Source organism: Macrotis lagotis, chromosome 7, assembly GCF_037893015.1.
Source record: "Macrotis lagotis isolate mMagLag1 chromosome 7, bilby.v1.9.chrom.fasta, whole genome shotgun sequence".
NCBI lineage: Eukaryota > Metazoa > Chordata > Mammalia > Peramelemorphia > Peramelidae > Macrotis > Macrotis lagotis.
The window spans coordinates 103,805,827-103,822,955 of NC_133664.1; the positions used below are offsets into that span (position 1 = coordinate 103,805,827).

At 33.4% G+C, this 17,129-nt stretch overlaps 1 protein-coding gene across 1 annotated transcript in view; it reads right to left on the minus strand.

Moving 5' to 3' along the window:
- Window positions 1-1,801: 1,801 nt before the first annotated feature.
- LOC141492811 (olfactory receptor 2A1/2A42-like) overlaps window positions 1,802-17,129 on the minus strand; it is an 83,539-nt gene continuing 68,211 nt past the window's right edge. The window contains exons 3-6 of the mRNA XM_074193482.1: window positions 7,183-7,829; window positions 5,654-5,763; window positions 4,713-4,762; window positions 1,802-4,433 (exon numbers count right to left, since the gene is read on the minus strand). Coding sequence (XP_074049583.1) covers window positions 3,497-4,433; window positions 4,713-4,753 — 978 coding nt within the window. The 5' untranslated portion in view covers window positions 4,754-4,762; window positions 5,654-5,763; window positions 7,183-7,829 and the 3' untranslated portion in view covers window positions 1,802-3,496. The remainder of the gene's footprint in view (window positions 4,434-4,712; window positions 4,763-5,653; window positions 5,764-7,182; window positions 7,830-17,129) is intronic.

Genomic DNA, 17,129 nt, shown 5'->3' on the forward strand with positions numbered 1-17,129 from the left:
CACCCCATTCTTTTTTCTAGGATTTACTATTCCTAATACCTTTTACACTAACAGATTCTTAGAATGCCTCATTCATTGGTACCTCTATGGCAACAGAAATGACCAAGCCATCAGATATCCCTGCTAGAGATGCTTCTCATTCTTACAAACCACCCTCCTTTGCATCAGAATGCAGAAATTCTTGAATTAAAGTAGGAGTTCTCAGAACCTGGAAAACTAATCACTGTGTTAAGTTAAGACATCTCTGAATTACTGATTGCCTTCTTCCTCCTGTAGCAAACTAAAGTCCATAACTTGGGTTCTTTGACATTGAATTATGATTATATATCCTGCCCCTACAAAGTTTTAAATGCATCCATGTTTCACTTCAATTTTTCTGGATTAATCCTCATTCCTTCTTTATAGGTATCCCACTTTCTTTTTATGGAGCAAAATTGCTAAATAAAGGCCTATTGCTTTCAGCATCTTCTTACCAATCTATTTTCCTTCTGTGATCATCCCTTCCTAGATAGGTTCCACAGATTATCAGTTCTTTAAGTCTACCCTTCCTAATTTCCCAGGTTTTTATAGATGGACCCAGAATGACATATGTTGGCATCCTCTAATTCTCCCACCTGATCCCTAATTTAATAATCCCTAGTAAGAGTGGCCCTTTTCTCTATCAACAAAAGCTATGAAGTTCCTTTTTCATTCAATGCCTCCCCAGCTCTATTCAGCAAAGATAAGAAATCCATAGAACATTAATCTATAGCAAGACCAGCAAATTGATTTTAATTGAAGATTCAGGGAAAGAATGTTAGCAAGGATTTTAAGGTCAAATCTTACATGCTACCCAGGTGGGGTGATCACCTTTCTATTTATAACTAGCTCATTTTATTTATTCCTTCTTTTTGAGCACTATAGTAATCAAAGTATATGCTCAGATATTCATTATTATAATTATATATTTCTTATTAAACAGTTACCTCGTAACCATCTTCCTAATTTAATAAATAGTATGTATTTAATAAATTGTTGAAACCTTTTCCCTTGAGCATCTCCATCTCTCTCTCTCTCTCTCTCTCTCTCCTCTGACCCCCATAATCTTATGCCTAAATCAATATCAAGGTTTCTGGTTATGATATTTAGAGCATAATAAATAAAATAGCTACATAAATATTAACTCTATCATCTGAGAGAAAGATTACAAACTCACCTTTAACCATTATTAGAATTGCTAAATTCCCCTCAATTCTGGAAGCACTAAAAACCATTCATTTCTCTCAGAATGTCAATTAAAGCATTTTTTAAAAAGATCCTCCTGTTGTTTCTTCACAATACAAGAATTTAACTGATCTCTTAAGAATAATGTATTCTCCTTTTTCTCTAGCTTCACTTCAACAGAAGCTCACTCACTAATAAGCCTCCAGAATGACAGTTAAACTCTTTTCATAGATTCACAGGATAAAAGTTTGAACTATCACTATCTCAGATTCTTTTGCTCTTAAAGATATAGCAAGGTTATTTATAATATCTATGAAAGGTGGATGTTGTAGAACAAAAGTTTTAAAAGATTATTTGCAATAATAATAAATCAAATTTGAAACTTTGGATATGGCATCTGCCTAAAATAGTTTCCCTCCAAATTTCTGCCTTTTGAAACTTCCAAATCCTTTCAAGAATCATTCATTACACCTCCTTCAAAAGATTTCTATTTCACCCAGAGATTAGTGACTTCATTATTATTTACTTTTATATATATTTTATATATTTTTATGTATCCTTTAATTACTTTTTTGTGAATATAATGTATTTCCTTTAGTAGAATTTAAGGCAAAGAATGTGCTTCATATTAAAATTTGTATACCCAATACTTGGTCAGTAGTAAACACTGAATAAATGCTGGTTGATTAAGTGATAATTGATTCCATCTGTGCTTTGAATCACTTGTATAAATGTGCTTTACTGATTACTCATATTGCTTTTCAATCTTCTATATAAGATTCACCCAATATCCAAGGAGGTTTGCATTGATTTTTTTTACTATTAAAAGGTACCCAAAGACAATTCTAAAAGTCTTGTGATGGAAAGAAAGAACCATAGAATCTGAACCATCGAAAGAAAGAACCATGGAATCTGAAAGCAGATCAATGAGTACTATTTTCATTTTTTAATTTTTTTTTTGTTTATTTCATCTTTTTTTGTGATTTTACCCTTTTGTTCTGATTCTTCTTTCACAACTAGATTAATATGGAAATCCATTTAACATGATTGTGCATGTATAACATATCAGATTGCTTATCATCTTGGGGAGGGAGTAAGGGAGAAAATTTTACAAAAATGAATATTGAGGGCAGCTAGGTGGCACGATGGATGGAGTACTTACTCTGGAGTCAGGAGGACCTGAGTTCAAATCTGTCCTCAGACACTTATAATTGCCTAGCTGTGTGACCTTGGGCAAGTCACTTAACCCCATTTACTTAAATAAGTTAAAAAAAAGAATGTTGAAGGGCAGCTGGATGGTGCAGCAGATAGAGTACCAGCCCTGGATTCAGGAGGACCTGAGTTCAAATTTGGCCTCAGACATTTAATACTTAATTGTGCGACCTTGGGCAAGTCACAACCCCAATGCCTTGGTAAAAACCCAAAATTAAATAAATTGACTTCTTTTAATAAAAAAGTGAAGGTTAAAACTATCTTTACATGCAACTGGAAAAATAAAATATCATTAAGATAAAAAAAAATATTATATGGATACCAGGCAGGGCAAGACTCACATTCGTTATCCTTTGTTCTTGCTATATGATTGGCTCTTCTCCTTTTCAGATCATAGAGGGTATACTCTTCTTTGCCTATAATTAAACACTTGACAATTTTTGGTTGACTGGATGAAATCCTTTCACTTGCAAAAGTTGTCAGGTGTCCTTATTTTTGTCATTAAAATGTTGTCATATTTTGCAATGTTTGAAGATGACTAGAAGGAAATATTCTTTTCTTCACTAAGTGTTCTTCCTTGTTCTTTTCAAATAGATGCAGGGAAATAGAGGAAATATTTATTCATTTGTTCAACTAACATTTATTAGCAATATGGTGTGTAAAATAGGTCTTTGGTTTCAAATGAAATAAAAAACATTGAATAAGAATGCTAAAGAGAACAGTGAAGAAGCAATTTAAGAGGAAGAATAGGAAAACAAGGCAGAAAGAGCAACCAAAATGGAAACAATTAAAGATCCCATTATTATGATATAACAATATAGTACATAATGTTGGAAGTAAATGGGAAGGACAAAAGGAAATAGCACATCATGATTGCAGAATTCAGCTCAGAGATTTTGATTAGGAAATAGCAAGTATCTAAACTTAATAGGAATTTTTGAGCTTTAATATTTAGAGAATTTATTATTCAAGATACCACAGAGCTAACTTCTCTGACAAGACTAAGATTGCCCTTTTCTTCTTGTATGCTTCATGGAATTACCTTCCTTTCTTTGTACACTTATATATTGCCCATAGTTTCTCACTTTGGTCTGTCTTTCCTCAACACTCTCCTCAGGGCTCCTTTCACCTCTGCATTCCTTAGGCTATAAATCAGAGGATTCAATGTAGGATTGAAAAAGCTATAAAATAGGGAAAGGATTTTCTTTTGCTGCTCAGGATTACTAGAATTGGGGATCATGTACATGACAATACCACTACCAAAATAGAGCCCGACAACACAGAGATGGGAGGAGCATGTGGAGAATGCTTTTTTCCGTCCTTCCCCAGACTGGATCCTCAGGATAGCACAGATAATACGTATGTAGGAGACCAGAACCAAGCAGAAGGGACCCAGTAAAAATAAAACACTGGTGATTAAAACCATGATCTGGTTGACCCAGATGTTGGCACAAGCCAACCTGAGTATGGATAGGAGTTCACAGAAAAAGTGGTTGACTTCCAGGTTTCCACAGAATGGAACTGTCAAGAGGAGAATCACATTGACCAGGGCCAAGAAAGCAGAACTTCCCCAGGGTGTGATAGCCAGGCCAGTACATACTTTCCAGTTCATGATGACAGAATATCTGAGAGGATGGCAGATTGCTACATACCGATCATAGCTCATTATCAGCAGAAGAAGACATTCTGTGAGAGCAAAAGTTAGAAAAAAAAAGGTTTGGGTCAAACATCCTGCAAAGGAGATTGGTTTGACAGGATCCAGGTGGTTTCCCAGCAACTGGGGGACTGTATTTGAAGCATACGAGATATCAACAATGGCCAGGTGTGATATGAAGAAATACATGGGTGTGTGTAGTCGGGAGTCCAAGCAGATGAGACCCAAAATCACTGAATTTCCCAAAAGGGTAAAAGTATAGAGAAGAGAGAAAAGTCCAAAAAGAAACACCTTCATCTTTGGTTCAAGAAAAAATCCAAGCAGAATGAATTCAGTCACTATTGTCTGATTGTCCTCCATACTCCTATTTAAAAGAAATTTAAAGAAATTATAAAAGTCAAATGTTTACTTGTCATATTTAAAAATACAGCTTCAACTCAATTCAACGAATAGCTATGGATTTGTATAAATATTATTTTATGAGATAAGATTTTTTGTCTGTGGAATAATAAGATTTAAATATTTTAAATATTTATATTATTAGTAAAGTCTTAAAATGTGATTTTCATTGCAAAGATACATTATTGCTCTTTCCAAAATTAAATTTTTAATGTTTCCTAGGAACTTAATTCATACTTCATACCTCAAGTAGTTTTGATAACCAAGATCCTTCTTAAATTTCATATGAAGTATCTGTCAGAAAAGAAAGCAAAATCATCCTTAAATCACTACTCTGATGATCAGTTTCTCTGAGCTTATGTAGTCTAATAATCCAACAATAGATACACAGTAATTATGGGGCCTGTCTTCTGTTGGCATCTGGCAAACCCAAGACTACTACCAATTCTTAAAAAGGAACTGAAACAATATACAAATAAGGATAATTATAATATTTGAACTTAAAGATATACATAATTGCCAAATCAAATAAAAGAGAATATTAATATTACCTGTTATAAATATAGCTAAAAGTCAGGGTGTTTTCATAATGAGAAAGATGACATAAGACAATTTTGAAAATTATTATCTAATTTGTTGCTATACCCAGGTGTACAGATACTCATAACCTGTCAGAGGATGTCTACCTTTAGTATATGAGCCATGAGACAGGTCCCATTCCCTAAGCCTGAGTCATACTGGGAGACTTAATCTTTCCAAAATACAGATCAGTTCATGTCATCTTCTCCCCTAGTCCTTAAAATTCAATAGCTCTCTATTATTTTTAACATAAAATATAAAGATAGACAAAATAGAAACCTTCTGTTTGGATTTGAAATCTTTTCAAGGTCTAACTCCTTCCTACATTTCCAGGTTTCTTCCACTTCCATGTATTCTGTAATTCAGTGTGATTGGCATTTTACTGTTCTTTGAACAAGACATTCCATCTGCTGATTCTAAGCATTTTTTTTGTCTTTTCCCTCTTGCCTAGAACTCTGTCCTTCCACATCTCTATCTCTTTAAAATTACAGCTAAAATCCTATCTTCTGCAAGAAGACTTTCTTTGTCCTTCATTCTCTCTGAGACTGTTTGCAATTTATCACATGTATATCTTGTTTATACATAGGTATTCCTGTGCATTCTCACCTTGACAGCAGAGATATTTTTTCATTCTTTATATTTCCAGCAGTTAGCATCAGGCGAACACTGCTTCTTGTCTTGTTGTGCCCTAATTTGGTTTGACTTGGTGGGTTTATCTGTTGATTATTTATAGAATTTATGAATCTTAAACATAGAAGGAACCTTAGAGGTTATCAAGTTCTGCTATATGGTCAGTCAATCATCAGTTGAATATTTTTAATGGTGGAAAATTCATTAACATTTAAGATAACAATGCAATATATATATATATATATATATATACATATATAATTTTGGTTATTTAGATGTTTTCCCCATAATAATTTTAAATCTGATCCCCCAAGGCAAGTTCTCTCTCTCTCTCTCTCTCTCTCTCTCTCTCTCTCTCTCTCTCTGTTTCTCTGTCTCTGTCTCTGTCTGTCTGTCTCTGTCTGTCTCTCTCCCTCAATCTCTTTCTCTCTCTGTCTCTCTTCCCCGCTATCTCCCCCCTTCTGTGTGTGTCTCTCTCCTTCTCCTCCTCCTCCTCACCACCACTCTCTCTCTCTCTCTCTGTCTCTCAGCCTCTGTCTCTGTCTCTCTCTCTCTCTCTCTCATTGATTTTTATTTTGCTATCTGGTTTCAAGAAGAAAATAAAAATTTACTCACAGAGTAAATTGCTGCACCATATCATAACTTTAAGAAATTGTTTGCTAATTCGCTCAACTCTGACTAAGCTCACCAGGTACTAGGTTGCAATTTAGACATTTACATAACACATTAATATCAAATCGTGTAAAAATAAATGGATTTTCTTTTGTTTACAGTGAATTTACTAAAAAGAAAGAAAAAAATGCCTTTGATAAAACATGGACACTAGTAAAACATGTCACTGAGATATAAGTTTTGAACTTGTTTCAGTAAGTCACAGGAAAATTACTTAGAGTCAGTAGGAATCAAGCAATTTCATCTTCCAGATAACTTTAGTAAAAAAGAACTTATGTATCATTTATTAGTTCTTATCTTTTGACATTTCAAGTAAAGATCCTGCTGCTGATAGTTTTTGATTAATGTTACTTTCTTGTAAAAAAATAATTCTGAGTATACTGCTGATTGTTGTTGGATATTTTCCCCCAAAGATGTAGATAATGGCATTGAGAACATGGCTTTGCAGATGATGCAATGACTACAGACTGACAAAGAATGTTGTAAGATCTCTTATTCATAGAGCTCTTTATAAAAATATTTATAGTAATATGGCTTGAATAACTATTATAAATATGCCTAAAGAAATTAACAGAATAGATAAGATGGTCTTTGCAACTTTCTAATTCTTTTGATCTAAGGTTTGTTTTGTAGTCCCCCCCAACCAATACCAGAATAATTATTTCCATTATATTTCCAGATTCTCCTCAAAGTGCTTCAGTGGAGAGAAATTCACTTCAACTCAAGAAAGTCCATTCTACTTTAAATAGAAAAAAAAAATAATAACCACTTATTGCATGGTTTTCATTTTTGTCACAATTAATTTTCACTATAGTTCCTCCACTTCATCTCACCTTCAATTGATCCACATTCATCCAAGTACTTTTGAAACTGTGATAATAGAAACAAGAATAGCTATAGTGTTGGATGGAGAAAGAAAGGGGCAACAAAGGAATAAAATAAAAAGCATAATTATCAGGTTGTTCATAGTATGTATTACACTAGTCATTACATTAGTCATGAGCTTATAGCCTAACTTGTATAGATCTCAAAAAGAGTAAACACATTTATGTAAATTAAAAAATTTAACTGCACCTTGAAGGGTCTGGAAATCCATGGGGAATTATGTCTAAATTATTCTTCATGATTTACATAGTCTGGACATTCATGTTTAATTTTCCACTTACCTTTAAATCTTGCTCTAATCTAAACTTGGTGATTTGACCTAGATGGAAGATATATATTAGTAAAAGACCATCGTTAAAGCAGATGATACAGATGGTATTAGTTTGTAGGCTGGGGAAAGTCTTCAATCAATAGCAAAAGTCAGGGTATAAGTAGAAAAATATTACTTGACTTACTCTAAGGACTGGAACCAGTGCATATCTGCTCTGCATCATGACATTCACTTCCTCTTTTTTGAATGTTTCCATAACCTCTTCCCATCTAGCATCTCTCATCACTTTACCAAACTGAAAATTTGCAAACAATTTTCTGAGGCCTAATAGGAAAAAAATATTCTCAACAATAATATTCTCAAATCTTTTTTTCTAAATTCACTTATGAAAATTTTCCATGTCCTGCCCATCTCCAGTACGTAGTAGTGATAATGGGTAGAGATTACAGGAAGATTTTTACCTTAATTAGTTACTTATTCAGCAACTACAAAGAATTAAATTATTTCTTCTTTACATTCCATCAACCTTCCCTTCTATTAATACTAGAAGTGCTGAGACAGAGACTGGATTATTATCCAAAGAATCCTGGAAAAAGAAATTCTGCATTGGAGAGAGGTTGAATGAGGCAATTTCCAAGGTGTTTGTATGTATATTAGATGCTTTAACTCTAAATCTGGAGAGAAAACCATCCTTGTTCTTGCTTAAGTTCTACCTCAGTTTTCTGGTAAGATTGTAATGTTAATATAGATAACAGCCATGATCATTGACTCATATATTGAATATACAGATGAGTCCAGAAGAGCAAAGCTCATTGAGCAATAAAACTATCCTTTTTTAAAAAATTCTAAATAGACTATTGAACAAAACTCACCTCATCTAAATTGAAATCTCTCAATCCAGAAGAGTTACCAATCACTTACTACCCAGTACCAAATTAAATGCTGTATTGGATACAAGAAAAGTTTGACTTCCATTAAGGAATTTATGATGTGGTTCATTTTATAAGACTGACATGCAAGAAATTACCAAATTTCTAGGATATGACTGGGTTCAAATCCTTCGTTTTGCAATTAGCTTCTGAGTGTGACTTGGAGCAAATCATTTTAATTCTATGGGTCTCAGTTCCCCACTTATAACATGAGGGATTAAACTAGGTGATCTCAAAAGTCCCTTCTAGGTTAAAGTCCATGAACCTACATCTAAATAACTCAGGAAAAGCAGATTTACAATGCATGTAATGCATGTAATGTAATAATCTTAAACAGTAGGAGATTATCTGAAGTCAAACCACTTGTGCTTCAGTCTATGACCAGGAATAATAAAAAATCATCTATAAAGTAATGCAAATAAGACAGTCTAAGATGGATTTTTTCATTAAAGATGGATGTTAACAGAAAGAAAAATCACATTTTCTATATTTTATCTGTAATTTAAAAAAATAAACTTTACTATCAAGCTAACTTCAATGGAGAATAATAACTACTCTTCATGAAGAAATATAATATTGCTTACAAGCTGGATGTCTGACTAGATTTGCAGAGAATTTATAATTCAGGACAAATAGGTAGCTTCAGTGTCTTTATGTGAATATTGCATCCAGTTCCAGAACATCAATCAGTGAAGTGGTGAACGTGTAATTAAGTTGTCTGGATCCCTCTCTAGGATTACTACATAAGCTCTGATGTCCATTTCTGATACAGTCCTGAAGGTAGGATCTCAGGATTTGCACTGTGATATCCATAAGTAAAGGTTTTATCCTCCAAACAACTTAATCCAATCCTGTCCCCAGACACTCAGAATTTTTAGTGCACCTAAAAAGTTCATGGGACATCAAACTCATCCCCCATAACACTGAAGGAAAAATAAAGACTGTTTTGACCTGTCTCTAATTCTCAAGTCCTCAGGGAGATGGGTTCAAGGGAAAAAAGGAGGAGGAAAAATCTTCACACCCAGTAGGATTGATACATAGGAAACAAAATCAACAAGTCATATACCCAGGGACCAAATCACAAATACAATCCCAAGATATTTAGATATGTTATAGTTCTATGGATTCTGATATAATTTTAACCTCCAAACTTTCTCCCTCTTCTTTCCTACCACCTTCACCATCAGTACAGGTGATATAGGTACTGGAGGAAAACAAGGCTTATTTACTATTCTTTTACTTATATGAGAGAAATAAATTTGAATCTTGAGTGGAAATGACCTCTCTATTACTCTCAAGCAATGGGTACAAGTTACTCTACTTAGAATATTTTTGTCCATACCTACTAGCAACTCAATCCTTTTTTTTTTAAATCATTCCTTGGAGTCAGAAAGAACTTAGATCAAATCCTGCTTTAAACATTTAAATATTTGCTAATTATATGAGACTGGTCAAGTCACTGAACTTTCTCTGATTCAGTTTCTTCATTTATAAAATGGGGATAATAATAGTATGTGCCTTACAGTATTATTAGGAGGATCAAATTTTATATACATATATATGCATATACACACACACACACACACACAAACACATATATACACACATATGTGTGATTGGGTATCTGTCTATATCCTTCTGTAAAATTTAATGAGCTATAAGAAAGCTAAATGTGACTATATTAAAATCAAATTCCAAATACTTTCATCTGTAAAATACAGGTTTAATTTATTCCTATTGATATCATTTTCTATTAAGTTCCTATTCTTTGCCTCCTTCATTTATTTGCTAGTACTAATCATAGAAAGTATCTGCTTAGCCTTTGAAAGGTAGAACACTACTATATATTAATATTGCATATTAATTCATTATGGTTCAGTTGGATTTTTTAGGATTTTTAATTTTGTCTAACTCTCCAAGACCTTATTTGTGGTATTTTTCTTATGATATTTTATTTTATTTTCCCAATTACATAGTATGAAATTTTTTCAACATTCATCCTTGCAGATTTATAAATTACACAATTTTCTTACAGTCTCCCTTCTCACCCTGCTCCCCTCAGGAGCAGTCTTATGTGCATGTTCACTTGCATTTAACATCTTTACATATTAGTCATTTTGTGTATGAGAAATTAGGACTAAGGTAAAAGAAAGAAAATCACATATTAAGAAGAAAAAAAAACAAGAAAAAATTTTAAAACATGAACCTAGCATTCATTTAGATTCTGTTTTTTTCTTGTGTTTTTTGTTTTTGTCTTTTGTCCAGATGTGAATGTCATTGTCCATAAAAGCTCTCTGATTTGCTGAGAGGAGATGCCATCCATCATAGTTCATCACCTCACAATATTGCTATTAATATGTACAATGTTCTTTTGGTTCTGCTCCCTTTGCTCAGCATCAGTTCATGTAATTCTTTCCATGCTTCTCTAGAGTCTGACCATTCATGGTTTCTTATAGAACAATAAATTCATAAACCATAACGTCTTCAGGCATTCCCCAATTGATGGTCATCCCTTCAATTGCCAATTCTTTATCACTACAAAATGAACAGCTACAAATATTTTGGAATATGTGGAATTCATCCCATTTTTTATGATTTCTGTTTCACGTGAATCTAGTATTTGTATTATTGGTTCAAAGGGTATGATCAGTTTTGTCACTCTTTGAGCATAGTTCCATATTGCTCCCTAAAATGATTGGATGAGTTCACAATTCCACCAACAGTACATCAATGTCCCAATCCTCCCCCAACCACTCCAGAAATGATTTTCTCTTTTTTGTCATCTTAGCCAATCTGATAGATCTGAGATGATACCTCATAGTTATTTTAAATTGCATTTCTCTAATCAATAATGATTTGGAACATTTTTCCATATCATTATATATAACTTTAATTTCTTCATTTGAAAATTGCCTGTTCATATTCTTTGACCATTTATCATTGGGGAATGACTTGTAACAATAAATTTGATTCAGTTTTGATATATTTTAAAAAATGAGGGCTTTATTGGACTCCTAGCTGTGAAAATTGTTTCCCAGTTTTCAGTTTTCTTTCAAATCTTGGCAGCATTGGTTTCATTAGTGCATAAACTTTTTAATTTACTATAGTCAAAATCATCCATTTTGCGTACTCCATTTCTTGTTTGATCATAAATTTCTCCCCTTTCCATTGGTCTAACAGAGATAGTGTTTCTTAATCTGTTAATTGGTCTATGGTATAGCTCTTTATGTTGAAATTCTGTACCTAGTTTGATTTTGGTATAGGATATGAGATGTGGGTCCATGCCTAGTTTTTGCCATACTATTCTCCAGTTTTTCAGAAGCTCATGTGTCTGGGTTTGTCAAACAATAGATTACTATAGTCATTTACTACTATTTCTTTTGTACCCATCCTAATCCACTGGTTCATTACTCTGTTTCTCAGACAGTACCAGGTAGTATTGATGACTGCCCCTTTATAGTACAATTTTAGATCTGGCAGAACTAGATCACTTTCCTTTACATCTTTTTTCTTCCATCAGTTCTCTTGATATGCTTGACCTTGTTTTTGCCTCCAGATAAACTTTGTTACCATTTTTGCTAGCTCTGTAAAATAGTATTTGATAGTTTGACTGGTATGGCACTGAATAAGTAATTTAATTTGGGTAGAATTTTCATTTTTATTATATTAACTTGGCCAAATGATGAAAAATTGACATTTTTCCTATTGTTTAGATTTTACTTTCTGTGAAAAGTGTTTTATAATTGTGTTCATACAGTTTTGGGTTTCCTTGGCAGGTAGATTCCCAAGTATTTTATTCTGTCTGCAGTTACTTTAAATGGATTTCTTCTATCTCTTGCTCCTGGGCTTTATTGTTCATATATAGAAATGAGATGATTTATGTGGGTTTATTTTATATTCTGCTATTTTGTTGAAGTAGTTAATTGCTTCAAATAGTTTTTTAGATGTTTTCTAGGGTTTCCTATGTATACCATCATATCAACTGCAAAGAGTTAAAACTTTTGCTGTCTCATTGCTAATTCTAATTTCTTCAATTTCTTTTTTCTTCTCTTATTACTAAAGTGAACATTTCTAATACTATATTGAATAGCAATGGTGATAATGGGCATCCTTGGTTCACCCCTGATCTTATTGAAAATGCTTCAGTTTATGCCCTTTACATATAATGATTATTGATGGTTTTAGATAGGTACTGTTTATTAGTTTAAGGAAAACTCCATTTATTTCTATATTGTCTGGGGTTTTTAATATAAACGGATGTTGTATTTTTCTCAAAAGCTTTTTCAGCATCAGTTGAGATAATCATATGATTTCTGTTGGTTATGTTTTGGATATGTTCAATCATGTTGTGTGTTTTCCTAATATTGAACCATTCCTGTCTACCTATAGAAATCCTACCTGATCATTGTGTATTATCCTAGTGATAACTTCTTGTAATCTTTTTGCTAAAATTTTATTTAAGAGTTTTGCATCAATGTTCTTTAGGGAGATTGGTCTATAATTTTCTTCATCTGTTTTGACTCTTCCTGGTTTCAGTATTAGCACCATATTGGTGTCATAAAAGGAATTTGGCAGAACTCCTTCTTCTTCTGTTTTTAAATATTTTTCTATAGAATTGGAATCAATTGTTCCTTAAGTGTTTGGTAGAATTCACTTGTTAAGCTCTCTGAAGCTGGAGACTTTTTCTTAGGGACTTTATTGATGGCTTATTGAATTTCTTTTTTCTGAAATGGGGTTATTTCCTCTTCTATTAATCTAGGTAGCTTGTATTTTGTCATTTGTATTTTGTCATTTAGTCATCCTGACTAAGATATTGGAGTAGTTTTCCATTTCATTCTCCAGTTCATTTTATAGATAAGGAAATTGAGGCAAACAGAATTAAGGAATTTTCCCAGAGTCATACATCAAGTAGTTGAGGCCAGACTTGAACTCATGAAATGAGTCTTCCTGATTAGAAGCTTGGTATTCTATCTACTTGACCTAAGTGTTTCATATTAATTTATGTCAGGTTATCATTTTTATAATATTATATAGCCTAGTCAAAATTTAAATATCTGTATTTGGAGCAACCATGGATATGAGCTATGATCATGAAAATTCAACAGCATATTCCTATAATGAAGATTTCAAATGAAGGCAAAAGGCTGTTTAAAAAAAATCAGGTGAAATACATATACATGTATATATACACATATGTGTGTATGTGTATGTATACATATAAAATACATTCCCCAATATATATTCACATACATACATACATGATGATTCTTTTGCTTATTTGGTAGTCAGATATAGACATAGAAATATGGATAATAGATGATTTCATGGTATAAATATAACTGTCCATACCTATAGACACATTATCTTTTTATATCTGTATCAAAACCTTTAAAAAGTATCCTCACTGGATCTGATCATGCCATTCCCAGTATCTCTCCTGACCTCAATTAAACTCCTTCAGAAAGTTGACTATAAAAAGAATTCTCCAAATCCTCTCTTCTTCTCCTTAACTTATCCGGCTACTTACCACATCATTCAACTTAAAATACTTTCTTCAGTTACCAAAGCTTGCTTAATTGTCGATTGTAATGGTCTTCTCTCAGGATTCATCCTTCCTGACCATCCTGAGGTATCTGATCCTCTCTTAGTGGATACTCTTTTTTCCCTAGATTTTTATACCATTCCTCTCTCCTGCTTCTCCTCTTATCTCTCTGACTGCTCTTTCTCAATCTACTTTTCTAAATCTCTATCAAGGGGTTGCCCACTAACCATGCCCCAAAGTTCTGTCTTGAATAATCTTTTCTTCTCCATGTATTCTACTTCCCTTAGCGATTACATCAGGCCTCATGGGTTTCAATTGTCATTTTCCTATATATATCTACCTCTCTCCCAAGTTCCAGTCTTACATCAATAGCTCCTTTTTAGTGATCTTAAACTGGATGTTCCATGGGCTTCTCAAACTCAATTTATTTAAAAAAGAACTCATTATCTTTTCACAAAACACTGGGATATTCCCTATTCCTCTATTATTATGCCTTTAACCTGATAATGAAAACTAGGTGTAATCCTCAACTCTTCACTCATGCTGATTCCATATATCCAATCTATTATCAAATCTTGTCATGTCTCTCTTCACATCTCTCAGGGGTAGCTAGGTGATGCAGTGGATAGAGCACTGGTCTTGGAGTCAGAAGGACCTGAGTTCAAATCCAGCCTCAGACACTTAATAATTAACTGTGTGACTTTGAGCAAGTCACTTTAACCCCATTGCCTTTCAAAGACCAAAAAAAAAAAGAGAATATATACACCTACACAACATCTCTCATATATACCTTTCATCTAAACTTCCCCACCCACTACTTTGGTGTGAACTCCCTTCACTTCAAACCACAATTATTGCAGTAACTTTGTAGTTATTTTCCCCAGCACCACTTTTACTCTAATCTATCCTCCACTCAGCTGCCAAAGTAATTTTCCATGTCATCCTTCTATTCAATAGAGTTCAGTGGCTCCTTCCAAGATGATACATAAAATATTCTGACTCTTAAAATCCTTTACTATTTGGCCTTATCTAAGAAGACATATTACCCTTATCCCCATAACTCTATGATATAGTCAACCTGGACTAATTTTTATTTGACTTTTCATCTCCTTATTTCTTACTCCATTTCACTGGCTGACCCCTGTGTTTGGAACATTTTCTATTCTCATATAATTCCTGGATCCTTGGCCTTCTTCAAGATTCAATTCAGATCCCACTTTCTGAAAAGAGATATTTCTCAGTCCACTTCACAACTCATAACTCTCCTCTGAGATTATTTTCTACCTGCATTTTGTGTATTTTGTTAGTACAGTCTTTTGCATGTTGTTTCCCCCATTAAAATACTGTACCAGGTATTCATTTCAGAGCATAGGTAAGTGATTGTCAGCATGGCCGTATAAATGTGGGGATACCAATTACACATATGATATTTCCCCATGTATAATACACACTGTTTTCCAAAAAATTTGGGGTCTAAAATCTGGAAGTGTCTTATATAGTAGTTGTAGATTTTTTTCTTGCATTTTCAGCTTTTTTTGTACTTGTTGTCTTTGTGCTATTGTTGTATCGCATTTGTTACTGGTATATTAGGTATGTTTTGCCACATTCTGCTCAGAAAACATATTCATCCTGTACTGAATTCAAGTTAAAAGTGATCCAGTTTGCAAAAATAAATAGAAATCATGCTGCTGAATGTTAGTATGTCTTCCTCCAAAGGTGGAAACAATCTGAGATTGACTATGGGAAGGAGAATCCCTCCTGAAAATGCCCTGGCAGATGGAGGTCATGAGAGGCAAGCCAACAAAATGGCCTGAGTAGAGAGGGAATTGAAGAGATGAATTGAAGAGCAAAAGGCCATTGGAATTCCCTGTGTCCATAAAAATGGTTCAGCAGGAAGCCAGAAGAATTGATGATGAAAGAGAAGTTATTGATTTCAAAGGACACAATTGGTGTTTCAGGTTCATGAAACAGAATGGACTAAGCATGTGGAAATGCACCAGACTTGCCCAAAAGATACCTGAAAGCTATGAGCAGAAGGTACATGAATTTCATGATAAATAAAATTTGAGTTCAATAAGTTTATGTAATTTTTTTTCAAATTTCTGTCCCCCAAATTGAAGTGCATCTTTTACATGGAGAAATATAGTATGTCATGTATATCATGTATATCCATCTATCTATCTATCCACATATATATATATATATATATATATATATATATATATATATATATATAGAGAGAGAGAGAGAGAGAGAGAGAGAGAGAGAGAGAGAATAAATCTCCAAGGCAAACAACAGGATTACTATGTTCCTCCTTAGTTATCTCAAAGAAGTGTAGGATCAAACGACCCCAAGATAAAATAGAGGCAAGAAAAATCACAATGCTCCCTCAACAATTTGGAAAGTCCAAGATTGAGTTGTTTTGATTATAAATTCAATTGTCTGGTATTTATTTTACTCATTTCTCATAGTAGTTTATGCTTATTTAGGGCTTGGTGAGTTAGGGTCTTGTTTTTAGTTGCATATTCCATTTGTTAATCCTTTTTAATTCTATTTTAATATGCTTTTAAGGATTGGTAAATTTTCTCTATAAATAATGCTTTAATGGCATCCCATATATTTTTATCCATTGTTTTTCTTCTTTCATTCTTTTTAGTGTAATTATTCATTGTTTTTCTAACTTTTCTGTGGCAGAGAGATGTGCACTGTACTGACCACCATTTCTTGGGCTCATGGTTCATTTCTGACTTTAGTTCATGTGATTCTCAAACTAATGCTGCCCTTCTGGGGACCTTGGGAAGTCAATCACTTCTATGAAATACTATGTTTAAACTTGCCTCTGCTAATGTCTATCAACCAAATTGTACTCTTTCTTGTCTGTATGTTTACCCTAGTTGAACCTTCTGCTTGATTCTCATCTACTACATGAATATCTTCCATGTCATACTAGGGAATTCAGATTTTTCCTTAATAGTGACATCATCATGTAATTAACATCAAACTTGAGTCACATTGAGAAAAAAGAAGGAAGTCCTTTCCTTCTTTTATAGTCTATTCCACCCTATGTTGAACTCCCTCACCTGTAGTTTGAGGAATGCAGGGGTAGATGTTGCCCTGAGGAAAGAGATTAGGAATGAGAGAGCATTGTAATAA